General features: G+C 40.9%; 2 protein-coding genes across 2 annotated transcripts; one reads left to right on the top strand and one right to left on the bottom strand.

Moving 5' to 3' along the window:
- The first annotated feature begins 945 nt into the window (after nt 1-945).
- Nucleotides 946-11,967, top strand: cacng6b (calcium channel, voltage-dependent, gamma subunit 6b). Its single transcript, XM_026316525.1, has 5 exons — nt 946-1,075; nt 3,177-3,942; nt 7,028-7,102; nt 10,275-10,412; nt 10,620-11,967. The coding sequence occupies exons 2-5, from the start codon at nt 3,579-3,581 to the stop codon at nt 10,838-10,840; spliced, it is 798 nt and encodes a 265-aa protein (XP_026172310.1). The 5' UTR covers nt 946-1,075; nt 3,177-3,578; the 3' UTR covers nt 10,841-11,967.
- Nucleotides 11,968-15,365: 3,398 nt separating this feature from the next.
- Nucleotides 15,366-21,891, bottom strand: cacng8b (calcium channel, voltage-dependent, gamma subunit 8b). Its single transcript, XM_026317234.1, has 5 exons — nt 21,781-21,891; nt 20,805-21,029; nt 17,709-17,792; nt 16,517-16,657; nt 15,366-16,184 (listed from the first exon to the last, which is right to left on the bottom strand). The coding sequence occupies exons 2-5, from the start codon at nt 21,025-21,027 to the stop codon at nt 15,382-15,384; spliced, it is 1,251 nt and encodes a 416-aa protein (XP_026173019.1). The 5' UTR covers nt 21,028-21,029; nt 21,781-21,891; the 3' UTR covers nt 15,366-15,381.
- Between the last annotated feature and the right edge of the window lie 673 nt (nt 21,892-22,564).

Raw genomic sequence — 22,564 nt, 5'->3', positions numbered from 1 at the left:
ATAGCTGTCCTCCAGAGGAATCGATTAATCATGGCTGTCATGTTCCCGACTTTTTCCCCCTCTTATTTTCCTGTCACAGTCTGCTGCTTGTTTTGGCCATTTTCTCCACTTGTGTCCTTTTCCGTCTGTCTCTACAGTTTGCATCCCCCTTCTGTTCCCCCTCTCTTCCCATCCCCCTTCCCTGCCCTCCTGGAGTGTGGCTGGCTGCTGGGGTTGGCGTCTGTCTTGCTGTGCCACGTATGTAACCCAAACTGTCGGTGAGCCAAGCAGGGCTGGGTCTAAAAGAAAAGCTTTCCACAAGATCAGTCTGAGTCTTCAGTCTTTCTGGACCTGGTTCAGTGAGGAATGAAATGGGGCTGCTGCTCGTTCTTTCTTCTCTAAACCACTCTGTTTTCAACCAGTGTAGTCCAATTTTGTACCTACCTACCTCTGTTGTGTTTGTGTCCATTTTTGTTTGTTCTACCACTTGATTGTTTACTTTGTTTGTCCCTGTCAGCTGCTCTTTTCTGTTTCCCTATTTCACTTTCACTCTCTGTTTCACTTCCCTCATAGTGTATTGTGTTGCAGTAAAATGCTGTCCTGGCCCCTCTCATATAAACACAGGCTCCTCCTTCACCCTTACTTAATGTCATTAACAGGTGGCTGTCAAAAATAGACACACACACATACGCGCACACATACACATACACACAAACGGCAAGGCTGTTACAGATACAGACATGTTTTCAATTATGCTGACAGGACTGTGAGCAGACCACCCTGCAGCACCTTTGCTCACTAATTTAAGATTTCAAACATGTACAGAGAAAGAACGGGGTGTTACTGTTGAGACTGAACATGAGCCGCAGGTGTAGCGTGAGGGGAAAACACACACATTTATAACCATCAAAAGTGCTAACCAACCAGGCTGCAGCCCCCTCCCCTGTTGCGCTCACTTTCCATAACCCTTATGTACCTCCTTCCCACCCCCTTTCTCTTTCTCTCGCTCTCTCTCTCTCTTTCACTAACACTCCCATCACTACTCTGTATGAAGTTCCAAGCGTCTCTTCCTCCTCAGCTGAACAACACAACACAGGTCAGACTTATTCTTCTTTTAACTGAAGCATATTACCTAGTTATTGGTTACTTATGCCCCGATGTCACACAGATGGTGGGGACTGTTGATTTTCACAACCTAAAAACCACCCATGTGTGCAAGTCTATCCTCTGCTGAGTTGAGCTTCAATCAGTGCACTACAGTTTTTGTTGCAATATAAACCACAAAAACATGAGTGTATGTGCTACTTTAGGTAAGCCTTTAAAACAAACTAAGCAGTTGTCTGTGTTAGCCCTCTGTGCAGTAGCCTGGCATGCTCTGTCCCCTCTGATCATCATGTATTATAGATGTAATGCGATCGAGGTTTGTAATTCTATGACTACTAATTTGCTGTCATCGGCTACAGTCTTGTTATTCTTTATTGCATTTAATATTGGAAAAGCACTCTATGGCACGGGTACTATCCCAAACATTAAGAGCCAGGCTTACAGTATAGTGGTATCTGTTGTTTTTAGATTTTAACATGGGAAAATACAACATGATACAGCTTTAATATCAGATACTCAGATACATATTATATCCCCTTACAATAGTTTCTGCCAGTTTGTGCTCAGTGATAAACTGATATAATTTATCAGCTTTTGGGATATGGTGATGGTATAATCATATCAAGTTATTGGTTTATGATTCAAATTAATGCCACATGTCCATTTTTTTTTAGCTGTTTCTGTGCTTTAAAAGGCATCATACTTCCCATGCAAATGGAGCTTGCTTTTTCACATGGATTTAAAAAAAAAAAAATCAACTAACACTATAAGTTATTTAAATTTTATTTCATAGATGTGAAATATTTGTTGTCAGGTAATGCATAAAAGGGGGGGGTACAGATGTTTCAGTGTATTTATGTTGATACTGTAGATGCACACAATTTCCCTAAGCAAAAGTTATATTGTAATGTCAATGCTTTAAAAAAGTTAAAAGTAAATCCTCTTATTGGAGAAGCTGGAACCAGAGGGTGGTTGAAGTGTTTGATTTATAAATGATTTAAACAAATCAACTGAATAACAAAACAGTTTATTAATTATCTGTCTGATTAACAAACTTACTGTCTCAGCTCTAAGTGATGTTCCAGCTCTACTGTCAGTGGTCTTTGGTTATTTTTTGTTGTTGTTCAGATGCATTTCTATTATTCTAAATTAATAGTTTTGCACTCACATACTGCATCCCGTTCTTTACATACTGCAAAACATTGTAGCCAAAGTAGTTGCCCTCGGTGCCCCATGTGAATTCATGTGGTGCCTTGCCTATAATAAAACCTCTGATGCTGTCAGAAGCAAAGCTCTGAATTAAGTGATCCACCAACTGTGTGTGGCCTGCTGATGCTGCCTTCCTAACCGGACAGGCCTCTTGTCTCAAATATGTCACTTGTTGGACTGCAAAGCAGAGTTAATTACTGCAGCCCCAACTCTGTCAGAGGTTTCAGGCTTGAATTATCACCTCTCAGGCACCCTGTGCAGAGCGGTGACGCCTTTGTGCCCCATTACTCACTTCGTTTAAACTGCTCCAAAGGCTCCTTGCTCGTATTTTGGTATAACAAGAACAACTGAGTGAGCCTGAAATCACATACAATGCATTTGCCGCACACAGTGAAACCCACTCACATGAGAGAGTCATAGCTGTAGACTTCAAGTGTTTGCTGGTACACATAATGCAGGATGGGAGGTATTTGTAGCAACCCATTATCCCGTCAGATCAAATGGGATCTATGTCTAAGCTACAGTTACTGTAGCTGCTTGGGAAAGAGCTTTGTTGTCAACTCCTCTGGGAGAATAAAATATGTGTGGTCCAGTCTGTGGTGCTGTGGTGTTATCTCTCACCTTGACCCTGCACCAACCAACTCCAGTAGCTCATCCAGCCCAATTGTTTCTTCATCTGAAGCAAAATCTGCCTTTCAGGGAAAAGCCATATGGTTTATCTATTGTTGGCTGAGAGCATGTCATATGGCTTTTAGGGAGGGAATACTGTAGATGCTGATAAAGCAGTTGGAAATTAAATATTACACCAGTGATGAAAGGATTTTGTTTGTGTGAAGCATATGTTGACTGCTCTTTCATCTTTCTTTTTCATCTCTCTATTTCAGAGGACCGGATGGAAAAGAGACACTGGCTGTCTTGGTCCTGCCTCCATCTCTTCCCATTTTATCATTATTTTACTTCCTCCGCCCCTTCTTCATTATAGCTCTATTCATATCTTTTTCTGTTTAATTTCTGTTCAGCCCACTTATTTTCACTCGATTGTCTGATCATTCTCACTGCTTTTGCTCAATTTACCCGTCTATCACAGCACAGTCAGTGTTGTCTTATTTCAATATACTGTGAACACTTTCCAAAGGTACACCCTAGACCACCTCAACCATTCCCTGTTTTCTTCGTCCTTAACTTTTCTTCATTTTTTATTTATTGGTTGCTTCCGTAATCTTTGACCTAAGTGCCCTGACCTTGGTCCTAATCTCCCTGTTTGGGCATCACCCGTTGACATCAGTATGTGGTCCAACTTCTTTGTGCAGCAAGATGAAGAGGGTCGAATTGGGGTGGCGGGGGCTGGACAAGGTGGCGGTTTGGGTGGAATGAAAGTTGGTAGGGGACAGAGGCGAACCCACAAGATGAGTGACAGCCAGGAGGGAAAGATCAAGCTGGCATTCTTCGTGTCTATCATTGGTGTGACCCTGACAGTGTTGGGCATGGGGACAGAGTTCTGGGTGGAGCTGGCCCAACCAAAGAATTTCAGCGGCAACGAGACCTGCCAGATGGCCCATTATGGCCTGTGGAAAGGCTGCATCCGCACCCTATGGGTGGCTGACATAGACCCAGAGAGGACTAACTGTGGCCCTGCTGAACTACCTGGAGGTGAGACCTCTGGCCACTGTGTGTCTGTGTGAATTTGTGTTTGTCTGTTCTTTGGCCTGTCTTGGGGGTGAGCAGGTGAAGTTTCTGGAAAGAACGTGTCTGTTTTCTTTCTCTGAATGTCTACTAGTGTCTGCTTTTCAGCAAACTGCCTGACAATGTGAGTTTACCTTGTGGCTGCCTCCACCTGATATAGTAGGTGCATCAGTATGAAAAGGGAATAAACAGAGTCTAAAAGATGTTTAACTGGGAAAAACATGCAACCTCAACTACGTTTTTACTGGCCAACAGCACTTACATAAGAACAGATAGAGCAGGCGTAACTCATATATATATATTCTCTGGGAATATACTTACATCTATATGTCTTTTGTCCAAACTCATAAGGGTCAGTAACAAGTTTATGTCTTTTTAGATACATTTAAAGTTTTTTTCCGATGTATTAATACTCATCCACCTTACAAAGATGATAGTTTCGTATGTGATGTGCATATGCATCTAGGTCATCCTACAGCCAATGTGCAGATTGAATCACCAAAGACCTAAGACAGATCTAGTGGAATAAAACAGTGCAGATGCAGAACTACAGTGAAGCTGTTTTCAGTTGTAAGAACACAGAGCAGCATGTAGCTACATTTACCAATTCAATTCAATTCAATTTATTTGTATAGTGCCAAATCACAATATAAATCTTATCAAGGCACTTTACAAAAACAAAAAATCTAACAAATCCCTTATGAGCAAGCACTTGGCGACAGTGGAGAGGAAAAACTCCCTTTAACCAGAAGAAAAAACCTCCAGCAGAACCGGGCTCAGTTTGGGCGGACATCTGCCTCGACCGGTTGAGGTGAGTGGATAGAGCAGAGAGAAAAGAACAGCAACAATAAACAACAAATAGACACTGCAGGTTGGTGGGGCCAGTAACTGCACATCAGCAATATACAGCTCCAGGACACCTGGCAGGACACCTGCAGAAGGTACAGAGAGAGAGCAGAGAGAGAGGGAGAGAGTACAAACTAGGGGAGAGAGAGAGCACAAGGTTAGTGACATTCAATGGTGGAATATACATGTGAGCGGGGAGGAGAGGAGGAGAGGGGAAGGGAAGGGAGGGTTAGGGTAGGGGAGCTCAGTGCACCGATGGTCCTCGGGCAGTCTAGGCCTATAGCAGCATAACTAAGGGATGGTTCAGGGTTACCTGAAGCCAGCCCTAACTATATGCTTTGTCAAAAAGGAAAGTTTTAAGTGTAGCCTTAAAAGTACAGAGAGTGTCTGCCTCCTGAACCCATACTGGGAGCTGGTTCCACAGGAGAGGAGCTAGATAGCTAAAGGCTCTGCTTCCCATTCTGCTTTTGGAAACTCTGGGAACCTACCATCATACAATATAATCTTATATAATCTATAATCTATAATTCCAACACTAATATTGTCAGTGTAATGAAGCATTATTCATTTCAAGGACGTCCATCAGCTGGACACTTAATCATCATCTGTTGTAGCTACAGTTCAGATGATAAAGAGGCAGACCACAAGTTTATGCTGTTGAAGAGCATCCATGTTTAGAGTTGTGAAAGCTCCTTTCCAATTATCTGCACAATGACCTATATCTGTCTGAAAAGCGTGTCTAGCGTTGGAGAAGGGCAGGTATTGGACAGCTCAGGTAGAGATAGGCAAGGCAGGCTTAGGAGGAGCTACTCCTGGGATTGTTGCATTTCTCAGGGAGTCATAGCTGAGATCTGTAGGAACCACAAAAATCTGTTTATACATTAGAAATACATACATCCTGAATACCGAATAATAAATACTAATACATAAAAACTATTCACATGCATCACCTTGAATTATGTGTTACAGGATTATTTGTTTTACCCAGTTGTCAAGGATTAATTCATCTTGCCTGTCATCTACCTGGCACATATACTGTACATCTCTATGCCTGAATGGTCTGTTGTTGTGTGAGAGCAGTATGGTTCTGACAATCCTTCTCGCACTGTTGGCCCACGCTGCCTGTCACAGATGGCCGTGGGCTCATCATGTTTTTAGAAAAACGACTGTTTTTGCCATCTCTGCTTCTCTGTTTCACCTCCCTGTTTACACACCTCTGGCTCCCGTCTCAATCAAAGTGTGGCCCGCTGATACTGTGGCTGTCATCTCAAGACCGGCCATCCATCTGTGCCGTCTGCTGCAGAGGAACATGACAGTTCAATAATTATAGCCTCAGCAGGGGCAGAGAGAGCAAATCAGTTGACTGTGATAGCATAATGTGTTAAAAAAATCAGTAGGCTGATGTCTGCATCAATAAAAAATGTTGGCAAATGTGTTCAGGCACAAACATATTTGTGTATGAAAGAAATGTGTGTCAATGTGTGTGTGTGTGTGTGCACAAGCATGTGGTCATCTTGGAGAAAATAATATTCAGATGGTGAAAGTCATCATTATGCGCTTGTGAAGCCAAGTGGAATCTGACTACTTCACAGTTTCTGTCTAAATATAGAGAGGGGGAAATGAGGAAGAGGGACAGACAGGGAGAGTGTATGTCTAATGCAATATTAACCAACCCCTCTGTGTTTCCTCCCTCTCTTGACATCTCCTGCTCCCCTCACCTCCTTCTCCATCTGTGGCTCCACTGTTTCTTCCCCTTCACTCACCACCCCTCCATCTGCCCCCTGCTCACTCCTCTGTTTCCCCATGTTCCCTTCTTCTAAACATCTATCCATATTTTCTGCATCTCCTTTGCATATTGTGCTCACCACACACATTCTCTTCCTCTCACTTGCCCCACCTCTACATTTCTATTCTCCATCTGCCCCTACCGCTCATTCTCCCCCTCTGCCATCCACCCTTAGTATTTAGCTGTCTCTCACCCTCTCTGGCGGCACCATATGTGCGGTTCTGGGCAATGTGTGCTTGTGTGTGCGTGTAGCGGTGTGTGTCCCTGGGTATTTCAGTTAATGCTCGACACTTGGATATAAATAGGAATGATGCCTGCAAGGACAGAGTGCATGGATGCATAGGAGATGCAGCAACCACCCATAGGAGTGTGTCTTTGTGTGTGTGTGGGTTTGATCTGATCTTTTCTTTTTACATACAGAATCCAACTGCACCTACTTCAAATTCTTCACATCTGGGGAGAATGCAGTCATATTCAAGAAGACCACTAACAAGAGTGAGACCTCATACACTACTTTACTTTGCTGTTTTAGCTATACATATAGATACATAGCAGCTACTAACAAATAAATAAAGGTGAAGATAATAAAGATGTTCACTGCTGTGCTCACAGGACCATACTGGTGTTTTTTTTTTTCATGTTTTAGCCTATTAACTTCAGCTGCCACCCATTTTCCAGAGAAAACCATAAGCTATCATACTGATTAATGTGTTTACATAACTGCTGAAGGAGCCACTAGTTTCACTCAGTGCAGGCTGAAGATCAGCTGGCTGAGACTTGATATCACAGTGAACATGAATGCATCTTTATCTATTGTGACTTCCTTACTGATGCATTCATGGAACCTCTGACATTTGATATACAATTAGTCGTCAAGATTTTATAGGTACTAGTTAAAAACATGCAGTGAATCCCGTTTTCGTCATTGTTTAGTTTTACATTAAATCTTATGATTGTTTTGGAGGCAGCAATTTTTGGGGGTCATTGAAAGTTATTTCTAACATACGCTTTACCCCATTTATATTAGTCAGGGTATTCTAAATACAGTAACACAACTGCAAAATAACTTCAAAAGAAATAGGATCTTTTAACATTTCTGTAAGTAGGATTTATTGCAGGGCTCCTGCATTAGAAAGCATTAGTGTTACCCAGTAAACTGGCAACTAAATGTATGAGAGGTATGAGAAGTGAATCAAGAAGCTGTAATTTTGCAGATGGCAGACATGCATGGCAGACATACAATTATTCCATTAGCATCATTTACTATAGTCTTTAATTAAAAATACTATGCAGTGCCAGTTATGAAAAAAAAAAAACCTTTGACAACAACTATAAAGTTCAAATCTTTATGACAGTCAATCTAATATTTCAGTCTGAACTCAAAAGACTGAACAGCTTTGGCACGCCTAAGCCATCCTGCTGCATGGGTAATAAATGTAAAGTGTAGGTGGGCAAAACCTGAATAGTGACAGTTTTTTTCACCTTGTTTTTTTTTTTTTGTTTTTTTTTTGTTTTTTTTTTGTTTATCGCCTTCTTTTTTTGGATTCTTCTCCTTTCCACCACCCAGTCTCACTCCTAAAGCTTTTATCTGGTGTGTTTAAATGAGTAACATAATAATATTATCTGTGTGGTGGTGTGTCAAAAAGCACAAAACTGGCAGTGGCTGTTGTGAAATGTTGAGCCACTTTTTGGGTTGCACCTGTTCAGGTTTACAACCTCAACTACGTTTTTACTGGCCAACAGCACTTACATAAGAACAGATAGAGCAGGCGTAACTCATATATATATATTCTCTGGGAATATACTTACATCTATATGTCTTTTGTCCAAACTCATAAGGGTCAGTAACAAGTTTATGTCTTTTTAGATACATTTAAAGTTTTTTTCCGATGTATTAATACTCATCCACCTTACAAAGATGATAGTTTCGTATGTGATGTGCATATGCATCTAGGTCATCCTACAGCCAATGTGCAGATTGAATCACCAAAGACCTAAGACAGATCTAGTGGAATAAAACAGTGCAGATGCAGAACTACAGTGAAGCTGTTTTCAGTTGTAAGAACACAGAGCAGCATGTAGCTACATTTACCAATTCAATTCAATTCAATTTATTTGTATAGTGCCAAATCACAATATAAATCTTATCAAGGCACTTTACAAAAACAAAAAATCTAACAAATCCCTTATGAGCAAGCACTTGGCGACAGTGGAGAGGAAAAACTCCCTTTAACCAGAAGAAAAAAACCTCCAGCAGAACCGGGCTCAGTTTGGGCGGACATCTGCCTCGACCGGTTGAGGTGAGTGGATAGAGCAGAGAGAAAAGAACAGCAACAATAAACAACAAATAGACACTGCAGGTTGGTGGGGCCAGTAACTGCACATCAGCAATATACAGCTCCAGGACACCTGGCAGGACACCTGCAGAAGGTACAGAGAGAGAGCAGAGAGAGAGGGAGAGAGTACAAACTAGGGGAGAGAGAGAGCACAAGGTTAGTGACATTCAATGGTGGAATATACATGTGAGCGGGGAGGAGAGGAGGAGAGGGGAAGGGAAGGGAGGGTTAGGGTAGGGGAGCTCAGTGCACCGATGGTCCTCGGGCAGTCTAGGCCTATAGCAGCATAACTAAGGGATGGTTCAGGGTTACCTGAAGCCAGCCCTAACTATATGCTTTGTCAAAAAGGAAAGTTTTAAGTGTAGCCTTAAAAGTACAGAGAGTGTCTGCCTCCTGAACCCATACTGGGAGCTGGTTCCACAGGAGAGGAGCTAGATAGCTAAAGGCTCTGCTTCCCATTCTGCTTTTGGAAACTCTGGGAACCTACCATCATACAATATAATCTTATATAATCTATAATCTATAATTCCAACACTAATATTGTCAGTGTAATGAAGCATTACATTCTCTTTAATTAAAAATACTATGCAGTGCCAGTTATGAAAAAAAAAAAACCTTTGACAACAACTATAAAGTTCAAATCTTTATGACAGTCAATCTAATATTTCAGTCTGAACTCAAAAGACTGAACAGCTTTGGCACGCCTAAGCCATCCTGCTGCATGGGTAATAAATGTAAAGTGTAGGTGGGCAAAACCTGAATAGTGACAGTTTTTTTCACCTTGTTTTTTTTTTTTTGTTTTTTTTTTGTTTTTTTTTTGTTTATCGCCTTCTTTTTTTGGATTCTTCTCCTTTCCACCACCCAGTCTCACTCCTAAAGCTTTTATCTGGTGTGTTTAAATGAGTAACATAATAATATTATCTGTGTGGTGGTGTGTCAAAAAGCACAAAACTGGCAGTGGCTGTTGTGAAATGTTGAGCCACTTTTTGGGTTGCACCTGTTCAGGTTTACACTGCCAATAAAATCTGTTTTAAACAGAGCCAGAATAGGAAGTGACACAATTCATTCCATGTTTGTGTATTCATATTTCAACTATCAAGTATAATCAACTAAAAGCCCAGTAGAATCAAACTTTGTGAAGTGGTGCAAGTGTAACAATACGTGATTCTACTAAATGATCAGTTTCCACAACATTTCACAATATCTCCACCATATTTACTATGTAAAGTTATGGACACCAGCTTTAACTACATCTGTTCTATATCATATTCTTGCTTATAGGTTTTTATTCTAGCTCCTCTCATTTGATTTCTCCCTGCTCTTCCTCACAGATCTGAATCTAGCAGCAGCTGTTTTGGCCCTCTTAAGTCTCACCATGATGGTCATGGGGTCCATCTGTATCGCCATGTCCCTCAGCAAAGGAGTGCACTTCTTTCTCAAGCCAGCCTCCTTCTGTTTCATCCTATCTGGTAATCCTTCACCCTAGAGTAAAATCAGGGTTACTATTTTACACTTCATACTTAATACTTTGGTCTTTATGATTGATAATAGTCAGTAGAGGACATTACTAAATACATCTTCCATAGCTTAGACAACACATTAAATTTCTCCTGCTGAAAGTTTTTGTTTCAGTTTAATCTCTTTTACATCTCTGATTCTTCTCTGTATTTGTGCAGGTGTACTGGTTCTACTTTCCATCCTTATATTCCACCAGTCTGTGCTGGCCTTGTTGTCCAGCGACCACTCCATCCCTTTGCACCATGAGCTGTCCTGGTCTGTGGCCTGTGTGGGATCAGCGGGAGCCATACTTATTTTTGGAGGTTTCCTTTTCATTATCCTCTCTCTTCCTTTCAGCCCCTGGCAGAAATGCTGGACACACAAGAATAGCGCTACCTAGCACTTGAATGCTGAAATGTAGTAGCCTATTGTGGCTGAGAGCAAGTACAGGATAAAGCCTAATTCTTGTGGGCTGAAACTTTGAGGTTGCTCTTGGGATTAAATGTGTCAGGGAGTCATACTACTGAAGGTCTTAATGAAAATTTGTACAACAACAACATATTATTAATAGCAATAATAATAATAATAATGCTAATTATAAGGACATCGTCCAAAGTTAGGCTAACCTTTTTTAGAGTTTTTTTTGGTAGAAACAAGGTAGACGTGGTAACAGGGCTATGACTTTAAGTTTTAGCACTTTGATGTGTGTGTGTATTTTTTTTTTTTTTTAAATAAGTTGGTTTGTTAGTCCAGCTATAGCTATACAACTGCACATAATTCTACCCTTTCACTTACAATAGAATACGTAGAGTGAATATATTTTTAGACACTTTTATATGTTTTGTATAGCAATTACAATGTACATTCTCAAGATACTCTGTCTTGTATCTTGTTCAAATTCAATTTCTACCAAGAAAAACAAAACATGAAATGCAACTAGTCCACATTATTTGACGTTCTTTATCCATGCCCTCTAGAAGTGTTTCTAGATCTGGCAGGACTAAAATATAGCAGTAAAACTGACTGTAAATTTATGTGATGATGACTCAGTTAGGTTCAAGGAAAGATCATTGTTTGTATTAAACATTACATCATAAAATGAAATGACTAATTTCAGTGGTTTTGACATAAGAATTAAGAATTATAAACAAGCTTTAGTTGTCATTGTTTGTTACTTATGTGTTACTATTTTAAGAATGCTGCTTCAGTATAATAATGTATGTTGAATAATATCAAATGTGAGAAATGACTAAAATATCATTTTGTATAACAGATAATTATATTGTCTCACTTTATAAGCTCACCTCTGTACATATAATGAATGTGTTTATATTTTCTGAACCAGACCACTGTTTGTTGTATTGTCTCTAGTCACATTATTTGCAATACTTACCATTGCATTACATACCTTGGCTTTGTCATAGGATACTCATTTTAGCTCTCTACCTAGAAATGCTATTTTACGCAGTATAGACTAAGCTAATTTCTACTCATGTATGTACAGTATGTGGCACCAGTTTTGCTTTTCATTAAAGGGATTTGACATAAAATAACTGTGTCCTTTTTGTGTGTTGGCGTGCCACCCTGTCTGCCCTCAAGCTTGACATTCACCCATTTTCACCCCTTCACAGTGTGACTCCTAACCTCGCTGCCAAACATCCCCCTCCCGAAAACCCGCTCCTCTATAATTAGGACACTGCTCATCGCAATGCATTTTACTGCAGAGGTTAGGAAACCTTATACTTGAATTTCAACTATGCAGCCCCCAGCTTGTCCTCATACCTCTGCGCCCTCTCCTCTTCTTCTCCACCCCTGACCTCAGTGCGTCACTTTTCATGCTGTCTCCAGGGGAGGCCAGCGGGCACTACTCCTCCATCCCACCTCCAGCTCCTCATCCCCACACACACACAACTGACCAGTCAGATCAGAGATGTTCCAATAACTGCTCTCACGCTCGGCCCACTGGGGAGTTGAGAGGCATCTATTCACATTTGTTCACATGCTTACCTGCAAGTATACTTACATACAAATGCTTTTAACTCCCAGTGGACAGAAAGTGAATGCATATGACACACTATCCTGGTTGTATATTTAGCTGTTAATAGTTCTGCTGGAGACAAGTGGTGCATACACACTAGCTGCATGTTTGTAAATTTGAAAGTGGAAATTCATATGTGAGGAAAATGTCAACTATAGCCAAAATATTACAGGCTATAAAGTTAGTGAATTATATTAAGTATTACTCTAAACTGTGATATCAAATGTGTAGGTATAGCGGATGACATGAGTTTGCTTTGGCAGCCCCCCCTTGTTCCTCCTCGAATCCTCCTCGAATCACATTGCTGCATCACTGTGACTCTAACTATACTGCAGAAGGTATGATAATAGCAGGGAAAGGCACTCAAGATAAATAATCCTCAAGGACCAGGAGCACTGTCAGGAATCTTAGGCTCCTTGTACAGGAAATGGCACTGCCTTCCCTCTGCCCTAATGCATCTAAAGTATTGCTGTCTCCAGCTTATTTCTCATTGGAAATATTCCCAGCTCCTTTCTCCTAACGGTCATCCGTCTGAGCTCTCTCAGAACTTGCCCAGTGGGCCAAGGTGACCAAAGCAGACCTTGACAGTACTTTTTAACTGGTCATGCAAAATCATGCATAAGGCACCAGATGGACCAGATCATTAAAAAAAAAAAGTACTCATGAAGGTAGGTGATCACAGAAAAGTACACTGAATTAACTGTCACTTGCTTTTCACATTATCCTATTTGGCAAATACCACCCATCTGGCAGTGCCCATATATTTGCAAATATTATGAGCTTCAGGTCTGACAGAGAAGGTTGAAGTCTTTTTAGGCTCACAGCATGCCAAAGATTAGCTGAGCGACCTTGAGTGTGAGTAACTGCTAAGAGCAATGTTTGCTCACTAATGACAAACCGTGTGTGTTTTAAAGCCCAGTGGTGGCAAGAACATTTATTCAAACACTGTAGTTAAATGCAATTTTAAATTTCTTGCAGTTTGAGTATTTTCATTTTAGCCTTCTCCACTATACTTACTTACTAATACTGTACTTTTTGCTCCATGCCATTTACTCATTCTATACTTCATAACAGATCACAGCCCTTCTTCAGCAAAACAAAAACAGAAGACAGCAGTCTGTGAATGTCTGTCATTGCTTTTTTATAAACTTCGTGCAATACAGTGTTTATCACACATTTAGATCATTTGTCTAGATATATCTATTTGCAACTACATACTATTCATATTGCCCACATAAATGCTATCTGTGTGCAGTTTTGTCACATTTTTCTTTTTCAGGAATAAAATAAAAGAAATGAAAATGTAGAGAATCTGGAAGCATCTGGTTGTATTTTTGTTTCTTCATTATTTCATATAGCAGATGTGTCCATGGTTTCAACCTGGATCTACAGTCACTGGGGACAGTTTAGAAGAGAGAGTGCCGGGTTTGGTCTTTACATGTGTTTACATTCTCATCAACATAAACAAAACCAGTCAGAGTTCAGACTCAGGAGTCAGGAGTCAGAGGGGAAGCACAGTGAAATCAATCTTTGGGGAGGTTAATGGGTCATCTCTGTGGTAAATCTGTTATTAGTCATGTGACAAAGTAGGGTAAAGCGCTGATCATATGACCAAATATGGGCAGGGAAGAGGTCAAGTGTGGCGCCGCAGGGTGGGTGGATGAAACCAACCCAGGAAGGGCAATGGAAACCAAACACTTCAGCTAAACCCACTTTTTCCAAAATGCATATATCTATTTTGAACAGTGGTCCCAAAAATGCATCTGAATACTTTACAAATATATGTATGCAGAAATTACAATGTACAGGCCTCTTTTCAAAAGTTTTTCTCTATAGTGTTTTTAAACCCCCCAACCCACATACACATTGTATTTTTTTGCCACTGAAAATGATGAGTTGCATGTGTCACTTTGGGACTCTTGATAGAAAAATTATTAGATTTTTTTTATTTTTCTGCTCAGGCAGCAACCTTTACCTGATTCTGTACAAATGTATTATTCTATATTTCTTTTTTATGCTTCCTCCAGTCAGAGGTTTCTGTTAATGCCCAAGAACAGACATCTTCAACACGACTATAGCTACAAGTACTACTGTTAACACTGATTAGAATGGAAAGACTAACAGATGCCCATAGAAAACTCAGACTCGTAATAACAATGAAGTTGGTGAGTTGCATCAGTCACTCACATTATTGTTGCATTTCTTTCGGTATCAGTATTGGAAGACAATTTACAGTATTCACATCTGACGTCATGTTATAAATGAAGATTATACAATGTGAGAGTTAAAAAACAGCACAGCCTTTCATTCACTCACATTTTGTGCACACTCATGCTTGACACATTGACACAGTAACACACAGCTCACTGACAGGCCCAGTGGCTCTGCATGGAAGAAATTCACAGTAAAAGTCATCAAGATCGAAAATTAGAGTGAAAAAATACCATGAAAATTAAAACTTCATTCCAAACAATAGTGTTTGCAAATACAGCTAGCCTGTAATAACGCTAAGAATAATCACAACAACAATTGTACATTAATGATGAGCTTGTTAAATTAGAAGTAATATTGCACAAAAAAATATGTGTAACATTTTCATAATAGCCCAAGGTTAATTGCGTTTGATCATTAACAAAATAAATCATTTCTAGCACATTAAAATATCAAAATAGTTTTATTGTGAAAGTTCATTGTTGTTGTTATTACTCTTCTTCTTTTTGTTCTCAGTGAGATTGAATAGACTAAATACCTGTGAACACGGAGGGAGAGATGTAGCATTTGACCTTTTCTACCTTTTTCCTGTTGAGACACACAAACAGTGTATCTCTGTATCTGACTTCTTTTACTATTTCATATCCTCCTTCTCTCCCTTCCTCCTCACCTTCCCATCTTATACTATGTCTCTAAACAGGTGTTGTCTTCCTATTGAGGGTGTTAGAGTTGCTCTCCCTGTCTCCCTTCAGCCTGTCCAGAGTCCCCATCCCTCGCTCCCTGTCTACTGTGGATGAGGTGAAGGGTGGAGGGCCGGAGCCCACAGAGTTGGGCATCGGCACATTAGAGTTGGAAGAATTTGAAGGATTGTGGGATTTAAGCGAGGGAAGTGTACCACTCATCATCACTCCCCCTCCACCCCCACCCCCGTCCTTTGGGAAGCAGTTGTGGAGCTGGTAGAGGGTGGCCCTGTCCACTGTTCCATACATGGGCGGCAAACCCCCCAGCTTGGGGTCACGGGACAAGGTGTAGAGGGAGATGTCACCTCCAGCCAGGGCTGTGTGGGAGCGAGAGTGAGGGTTTGGTAAAGTCGACACTGAGATGGGGCCCTGGGAAAGCAGCGCAGAGGGCGGCAGGCCAAAGTTCTTGCCCCCACCTCCCCCTACAGGTGAGGGGTCTCGGGAGCGGGAGGGGTCAGTGGAACGGGATGAGGAGCGGGAGCGGCGGCGGAAGCGGTAACTGGGCAGGCGCAGCATGGCGTGCGTGGTACTCTTGAAAATATCGGTGCGAGAGCGGCAGCGCAGCTCCTTGTTCTTTTCTATGTAGATGTTGACGGCCAGTACCCCCACCATTTCAGCCATGATGAAGGACAGGCCTCCAAAATAAAAAGACCAACCATAGGAGTACTGCCACTTCTTATCCTCATCCTTCTTAGGAGAAATGTCCCCCAGTGCAGCCGAGATGTATACGATCACTCCAATTATGTTACTGAGACCTGAGAGAGCAGAAAAATATGGTATTGACAAAAGATCTAAATAAGCTTGGACAGAATAACTTGCAGTACTAATAATCAAATTTGTTTGACATGATGATTTGTGACATTCTCAATGAAGAGAACTGACAACATGAAGGGTGAATGTAAAAACCGCTATTAAAGTGACAGAACAGTCCAAACTCAACTCACACACTGACAAACAATGCGAAAAAACTGTTATGGCAAGTAATGTTCTCCAGACCACTGCTCACATGTACACATACAGACCTGCATACAAGCTCACACAAGCACAGATGCACATCTACCTATAGCTGCTCAAATAATAAAGTTACCTGCAGCCACGAAGAGAATTCCCGCTCCCAGTATGATGTTCCTTTTACTCTTATAGAGACGACTAGCAGCGATGCAAACGCCTCCCATCAGCAGCAGGATGGCACTGAGGATTGGGAAGATGTTGGAAGCCCTGACTACTCCTTAAAAAGAACCAGAGACTACTGGTGAACTTCACAGACTAGAGAGAAATAAAGGTAAGGAGGTTTAAAAACACATAAGAATTCTGTGAGAATATGTGAATTTTCTTAAAGTTATAGTCCTAAAGATTTTATTTAAACAAACTCCAGTATTTATAGTCATCACTCTTTCAGCAATAGTTATTCAATGTGCAGTGTTGAAATAGTAGTGTTGACTTTTATTGGTGGGGTTTACCATTATTGCACTGTGCACAATTTAATTTCATGGATTTAACAAAAAATGCATATATAAACAAGACAACACCAACTCCTATTATCTTTACTTCCAGGTTGAAATTGTGGCAGCTGCAACACAAACTCAGATCATTGGCCTAGTTGCAATTAGTTTTGACTGACTCATTGACTGTATTACAATAATGCATGTTCGGTTGCACTGTTAAAAAATACACCAAAATAGACAACAACTGACAGACATAGACTTAACCCTGGTTATGTTATGTTAGATTGCAGAATAATAGTCACAAAGAAAATAAAAAGGGTTAAAGCCGCTCCATTAAAAATATACAAATTATACTTGAAATTAGTTACTTAGCTAGTCATATGGCAGAATTAAATTCTTCCCATGGGGCCCTTCAGTGCTTTTAGGAGCTCTGCCATCCATGCAAACACATACACACAAAAACGCATATTAACACTCCTCTCTCATCTAGGCCACGGGAGAGAAAATGCCACCTAAATGCCAGCAAAATGCCTCTGCAAACATTAAACAGAACACAAGCTTTTCTTTATAAATGGATGGGCACACGTGTAACATATCATACAGCAGAAAGATACCACTGCAGGGCACTTGGTAGTAACTAGGGCACCCTAGGGCACCCCATCACCCATGACTTTTGTGCACATTGTCACATGTTTATTTCTTGGTGAGATTATCACCTGAGGATTGAACAATAAAAACAAGAGAGCAGGTTCATTTTCTTATAATTTCTCATCTTCCCAGCAAAGCTTCCCTCTGCCTCATCATTCATATCTGGTATATCTGCTACTGACTTACGTAGAACGTACTCTGCCCCATCATGGTCAAAGTCTGCGTCCTCTGGGAAGTGGTTGATCTGAGAACACACTCCTCTTTTCACTCCTGAGATATGAGAGAAGACAGAGAAGTCAACAGATGCAGCAACAGCAAATGACTCAACTGCATCTTTAAGAACAACAACTATCCTCCTGAGAAACAAAACTGACTGACAATCAAACACACATCTGTGCTAGAAAATCCAAGTACAGTATAGGTGCCTGATGACACGCATGAACATGCTGATAAAGAACATCACAAAAGTTAATGGTCCTTCTAGGAAACATAAGTTAGTACGTACACACACATAACTACATACAAGTGTGCAGACACAGGCAGACAGATATCTACCCGCCGGGTACTTGCATGTAGACAGACAGACGAACGGAGGGATGCACGCACGATGATGACAGCACATCACTGTTGCTGATGGATGGATTGTGAAAAAGATGGAGTGATGAAATGAAGAGAGAGACGGAGGGAGAGACGGACAGATGTGGGGTGAGCTGGCTGGTCTTTCTCACAGCATTTAAATTTCCACAGGTTGGTCTGCAAAGAAACAGATGGAGGTACAAAACACACACACACACACACACACACACACACACACGCTTACTCTTACAAACATAAACAAGTTTGTAAAAGTAAGTTAGAGCACTGCACTGGTGGAAGTATTCAGATCCTTTACTTAAATACATACACCAATACAACACTACTTAAGAAAAGTAGAGAACTACTATCTTGGTAATCTAGGTTACTTAAAGTATAACAAGTAAAAGTACTGCAGAAAAAATGGCCATGAGTAATGTTGTAGATGCATCATTTTATTATTGTAGCTGGTTGACATGGAGCTAGTTTAAGCTTCTTTATTTACAGTTATCTAGTTTCACAAGATTATGTAAAAATTTAACAAATCATCCAAGACGTTTAAAGGGGAAATCACTCTGGTGGATCTTCTAACAACTCACTGATTTGTGAGAAAGGGGCCACAACCAAACACTATGACAAAAAGATTATAAATCACTGGTTAAAGGCCGAAAAATGCACTGACAATAATAAAAGTAGACACTGCTATGTATGTAGAATATGAATATGAATTTATAATACCACCTGTCAGATCACCTTTTCTCTGAATGACTTGAATGAAAGTGCTGCTATTAGTTTTCTAATTGAGTTGTACAATTTTATGAACAGAAATCCAACGAACAGAAAAGAAAATAACTATTGACAGGTAATATGGTGCAACCGCACCCCACCCTCAGTTATCCTGCAGAAGAGCTAGAGAGGAGGAGAGGACACACCTCTATCCATGGCATAATGTGCCACTCACCCGCAGGCATAAATCTTTTAGAGTTAGCATGTCCCGCATTTCCACTCCAGCTACACCTCATTGCATTGCCGCATGACTACTGTGCATCTCTCTTGGCTGAATACTCCGCAGGCATCAAGGATACTTGACCTCTAAGACATGCCAAGACACTGTGAGCTTTGCTGCACCACAGTGTGAGAGAAAATACTGAAGAAGAGAGGAAGCTACAAGAAGGATGAAATGTAATGTTTCAGGGACTGAGACAGAGGGATGGCAAGTGGGGAAAGTGAATGGTTGAGGCAGTGGAAGGGGTGGGTGCGGGGTGCACTGCAGCAGAGCTGCAAGGGCTAGAGCTTATCTCTAATTGGCTGCTTTGCTATCAGGAAACTTGAAGATGAGGACAAATTAGCTTTGTACAATGACCAAACCCAGGATGGGCTTTGGAGCTTTATATGGAGAGACGTGAGGTTTTCGTGGAGACAGAAGAGCTTCAGCATCAGTCTGTGGGTGAGCAACAACACAGATCTTTAAGTTACACCACCCCATTGGCTGCCTGGAATATCAGCCAGGCAGTGTAATGTATAATGAACTAGCTGCTTGTGTTGCAATGACAAACTGATTGAGAGATGAGAGATGGCTGCTGCCAATTTCTGTATCTTCCACCAGTTGAAATGAGTCGATGAGCGTCAGGGTGAACCGCCGGCCTTTTGTTTGAACGCTTGAATTAAATTACTGTAGCCTGAATCAAAGACAATGATTAATGCATTATTTTGACTGAGGGTTACGCTTCAGTATCATATAATTATACTGCAATTATGCAAAATTGTTTACTTGTCACTATGGCATGGTCTAATAAATATGAATAGCAATGTGTATATGTCAGTGCTAATGATTACTGATATTACAGCAATGCTGTAGCTTTTTAACGAAAGTTTCCTAAGGTCAAATGAAAGACTGACACTGCTGAACTTCAGTCTTAATGTTCTGCTTATTTACACTGATCCCACTTTGCAATTATAATTACACAGGGTTAAAAAAAAAACACAGTGACTAACAGAAAATATGCTTTAGATTAAAAGCACTGACACAACACAAAGTTTACATCCATCCATCCATTATCTACACCTGTTTATTCCTATTTAGGCTCACAGGGATCTGCTGGAGCCTATTGCAGCTCTCTTTGGGTGAAAGGCAGGGGTACACCCAGGACAGGTGACCAGTCTATCGCAGGGCCAAAAGATTTTCATTCCACAGCAATTACTGAAGTTGGACTCATCATTACTCCTCTTGTCCAGTGCTGTCAAGTCAATTTTAATGTGTTTAGAGGCTAATAACAGTTTATAATGACAACAAGGTCTAAATACATTAAGTCCATCTGCTTCCTACATACAGCATCAGTCATCCTCCTCTGACCATCATTTTGAATCACACAAATCACAGCTCAAGTCTTATTAATTCCACAAAGAAAGCTGTAATACCAATATTTCTGTGTTATTAATTATTTCACCTTTGTTTCTGAGAAATCTTTATGTTTTTGTGTACTTTCACGTATAAATCCAATAACCTAAGAATTCAGGATAATTTCCTGCTGATTTAAGTCATGGAAATAATGCTCCTTGTCACTTGAAAGAACTATTTAGATCCCAAAAATACCCAGCCTCCCCTGCAATGCCTAATCTAAAATTAATAGTCTCAACCAAAGCAAAACTGTTCCCATCAGTGCAAATCCCACCAGCAGGCCTGAAATGTCTTCACAGCATCTTCCCTACCTTCCAGGCAGCATATCCTCCACAGTCCAGAATGGGTGAGTGCCCCAGGGTCCTTCTTGTCTTTGTTATGGGGGTCATCCTGGGTGATGTTGGCTGTGCTGTTGCATATGAGGGCACGAGAATACAGCCAGTAATCTGTCCCTATGGCCACCGTCATCAGGCCAAAGGCAGCAAATGCCCCCACGGTGGTGAGAAGGATCTGGATCCCCTTCTCACACACCATGCCTTTAAGAGAGGGCGAAGAGATAAAGGATGGACATTAGGAGTGGAATAAATTGGATAACCGAACAGGAATGGGTTTACAATCATGGAAAAAAGTACAGTTAATTTAGAAGAAGACAGTGAACATGCAGGTGAGATGATGAGGGGCAGGAAGAGGTGAGGGGCACCGGTGGGAGAGAGCGAGGAAGGCGATAAGAAAAGATGAGAGCATGGAGGAGGCGGGTGTGGGAGGTGCATAAGTGGCTCAATGATGTGTCCTTGGAGAACTGATGACTCTGCTGACTTCGCTTAACAAGACAGAATTGATGTGAAACACAATGGATCACACCCTCCCAGTCTCAGTCTACTCCATATTCATGACCCTGACACCGTTCTCCCCCCTCAGAATCAGCGGGATTGGAGGTGAGTTCACACACTCATGCGCACACACACACACACACACACACACAAGATCACCCTGTACCTGTACGTGCCCGTCTCTATTAGGAAGGAAATAGGGATGCAACTTTTACATACAAACATGTAGGCCTACAGTATGTATGTTTTCACAAAAACAACTTTACAGACTTACAGTTCATCACACTGACCCATGCATGTACATGCTGCTATAAAATTGCCTTAGTGGGCTTTGTTTTTGATCTTGATGTACTTTTAACATAGGAATTTATCTTTCATGCTGACAAAACTGTTACTAACAGAGTTTGCAAAAGACTACAATGAAATCTTGTGCAAATGATGTTAAAGTAAGACGTACCTGACGGCGAGTTTCTATCCTTCGACTCAATTTTGAAATCTTTCTTTTCCTCGTCAGTGAAGAACTTGCTGTCCCCTCAATCCGGACAGCATCCATCGACTGTTTTCACCTACCCCCCTCTCTGCTTTGCGTACTCGTTCTCTATTTTTTTGTTTCTCTTTTGCTGTCTGCCGTATTCTTCTGCACAGGAAAGCTGCTGCTGGCAGAGGTTGTGGCTTGGACGGCTTTCCCACTCTCTGTCAGTCCACAGTTAGCAGAAAGCACGAACCAGAGAAACCATGGTCACAGTTCTGCTGCTACACATGAAATCTAGCAAAAGACAGGGACATTTTGCATTTTGTTAGTTTATTTAGTAGCACTAGAACACAAAAAAGAACTACTACTAAAATACAAAAAACACCTTTACCCTCAATCTCCTTTCAGTTTTCTTTACTTTGACTTATGTGAAAAAAAATTTTGAACTGTCTTTGGACTGGTCTTTTGTATTTGTATTGTAAATGACATGTTTTATATTACATATCGATTTCCTGTAGTATTTCCTGCAGCCCCAGGAAGTTTACATGTTTGTCTAAATGTGGACTTTTTTCATTTTATTGTCCTGTGTACACAGGGTGATCATGCAAAACAAAGGGAACTGCTCTCACAATTGGTACAAATAAAGATTGAATGAATGAAAAGAACTTTTCAATAATAATTCACTGATTCTTTGGAAATGCACAAAATGTGTTAATACCACCCCTCACAAAATCCCTGCGCCCACAATTGGATGTTAAAACTTTTCATT

This window comes from Mastacembelus armatus, chromosome 16 (assembly GCF_900324485.2).
Source record: "Mastacembelus armatus chromosome 16, fMasArm1.2, whole genome shotgun sequence".
NCBI classification, from domain to species: Eukaryota; Metazoa; Chordata; class Actinopteri; order Synbranchiformes; family Mastacembelidae; genus Mastacembelus; species Mastacembelus armatus.
This window is presented reverse-complemented; position numbering and strand designations above follow the sequence as displayed.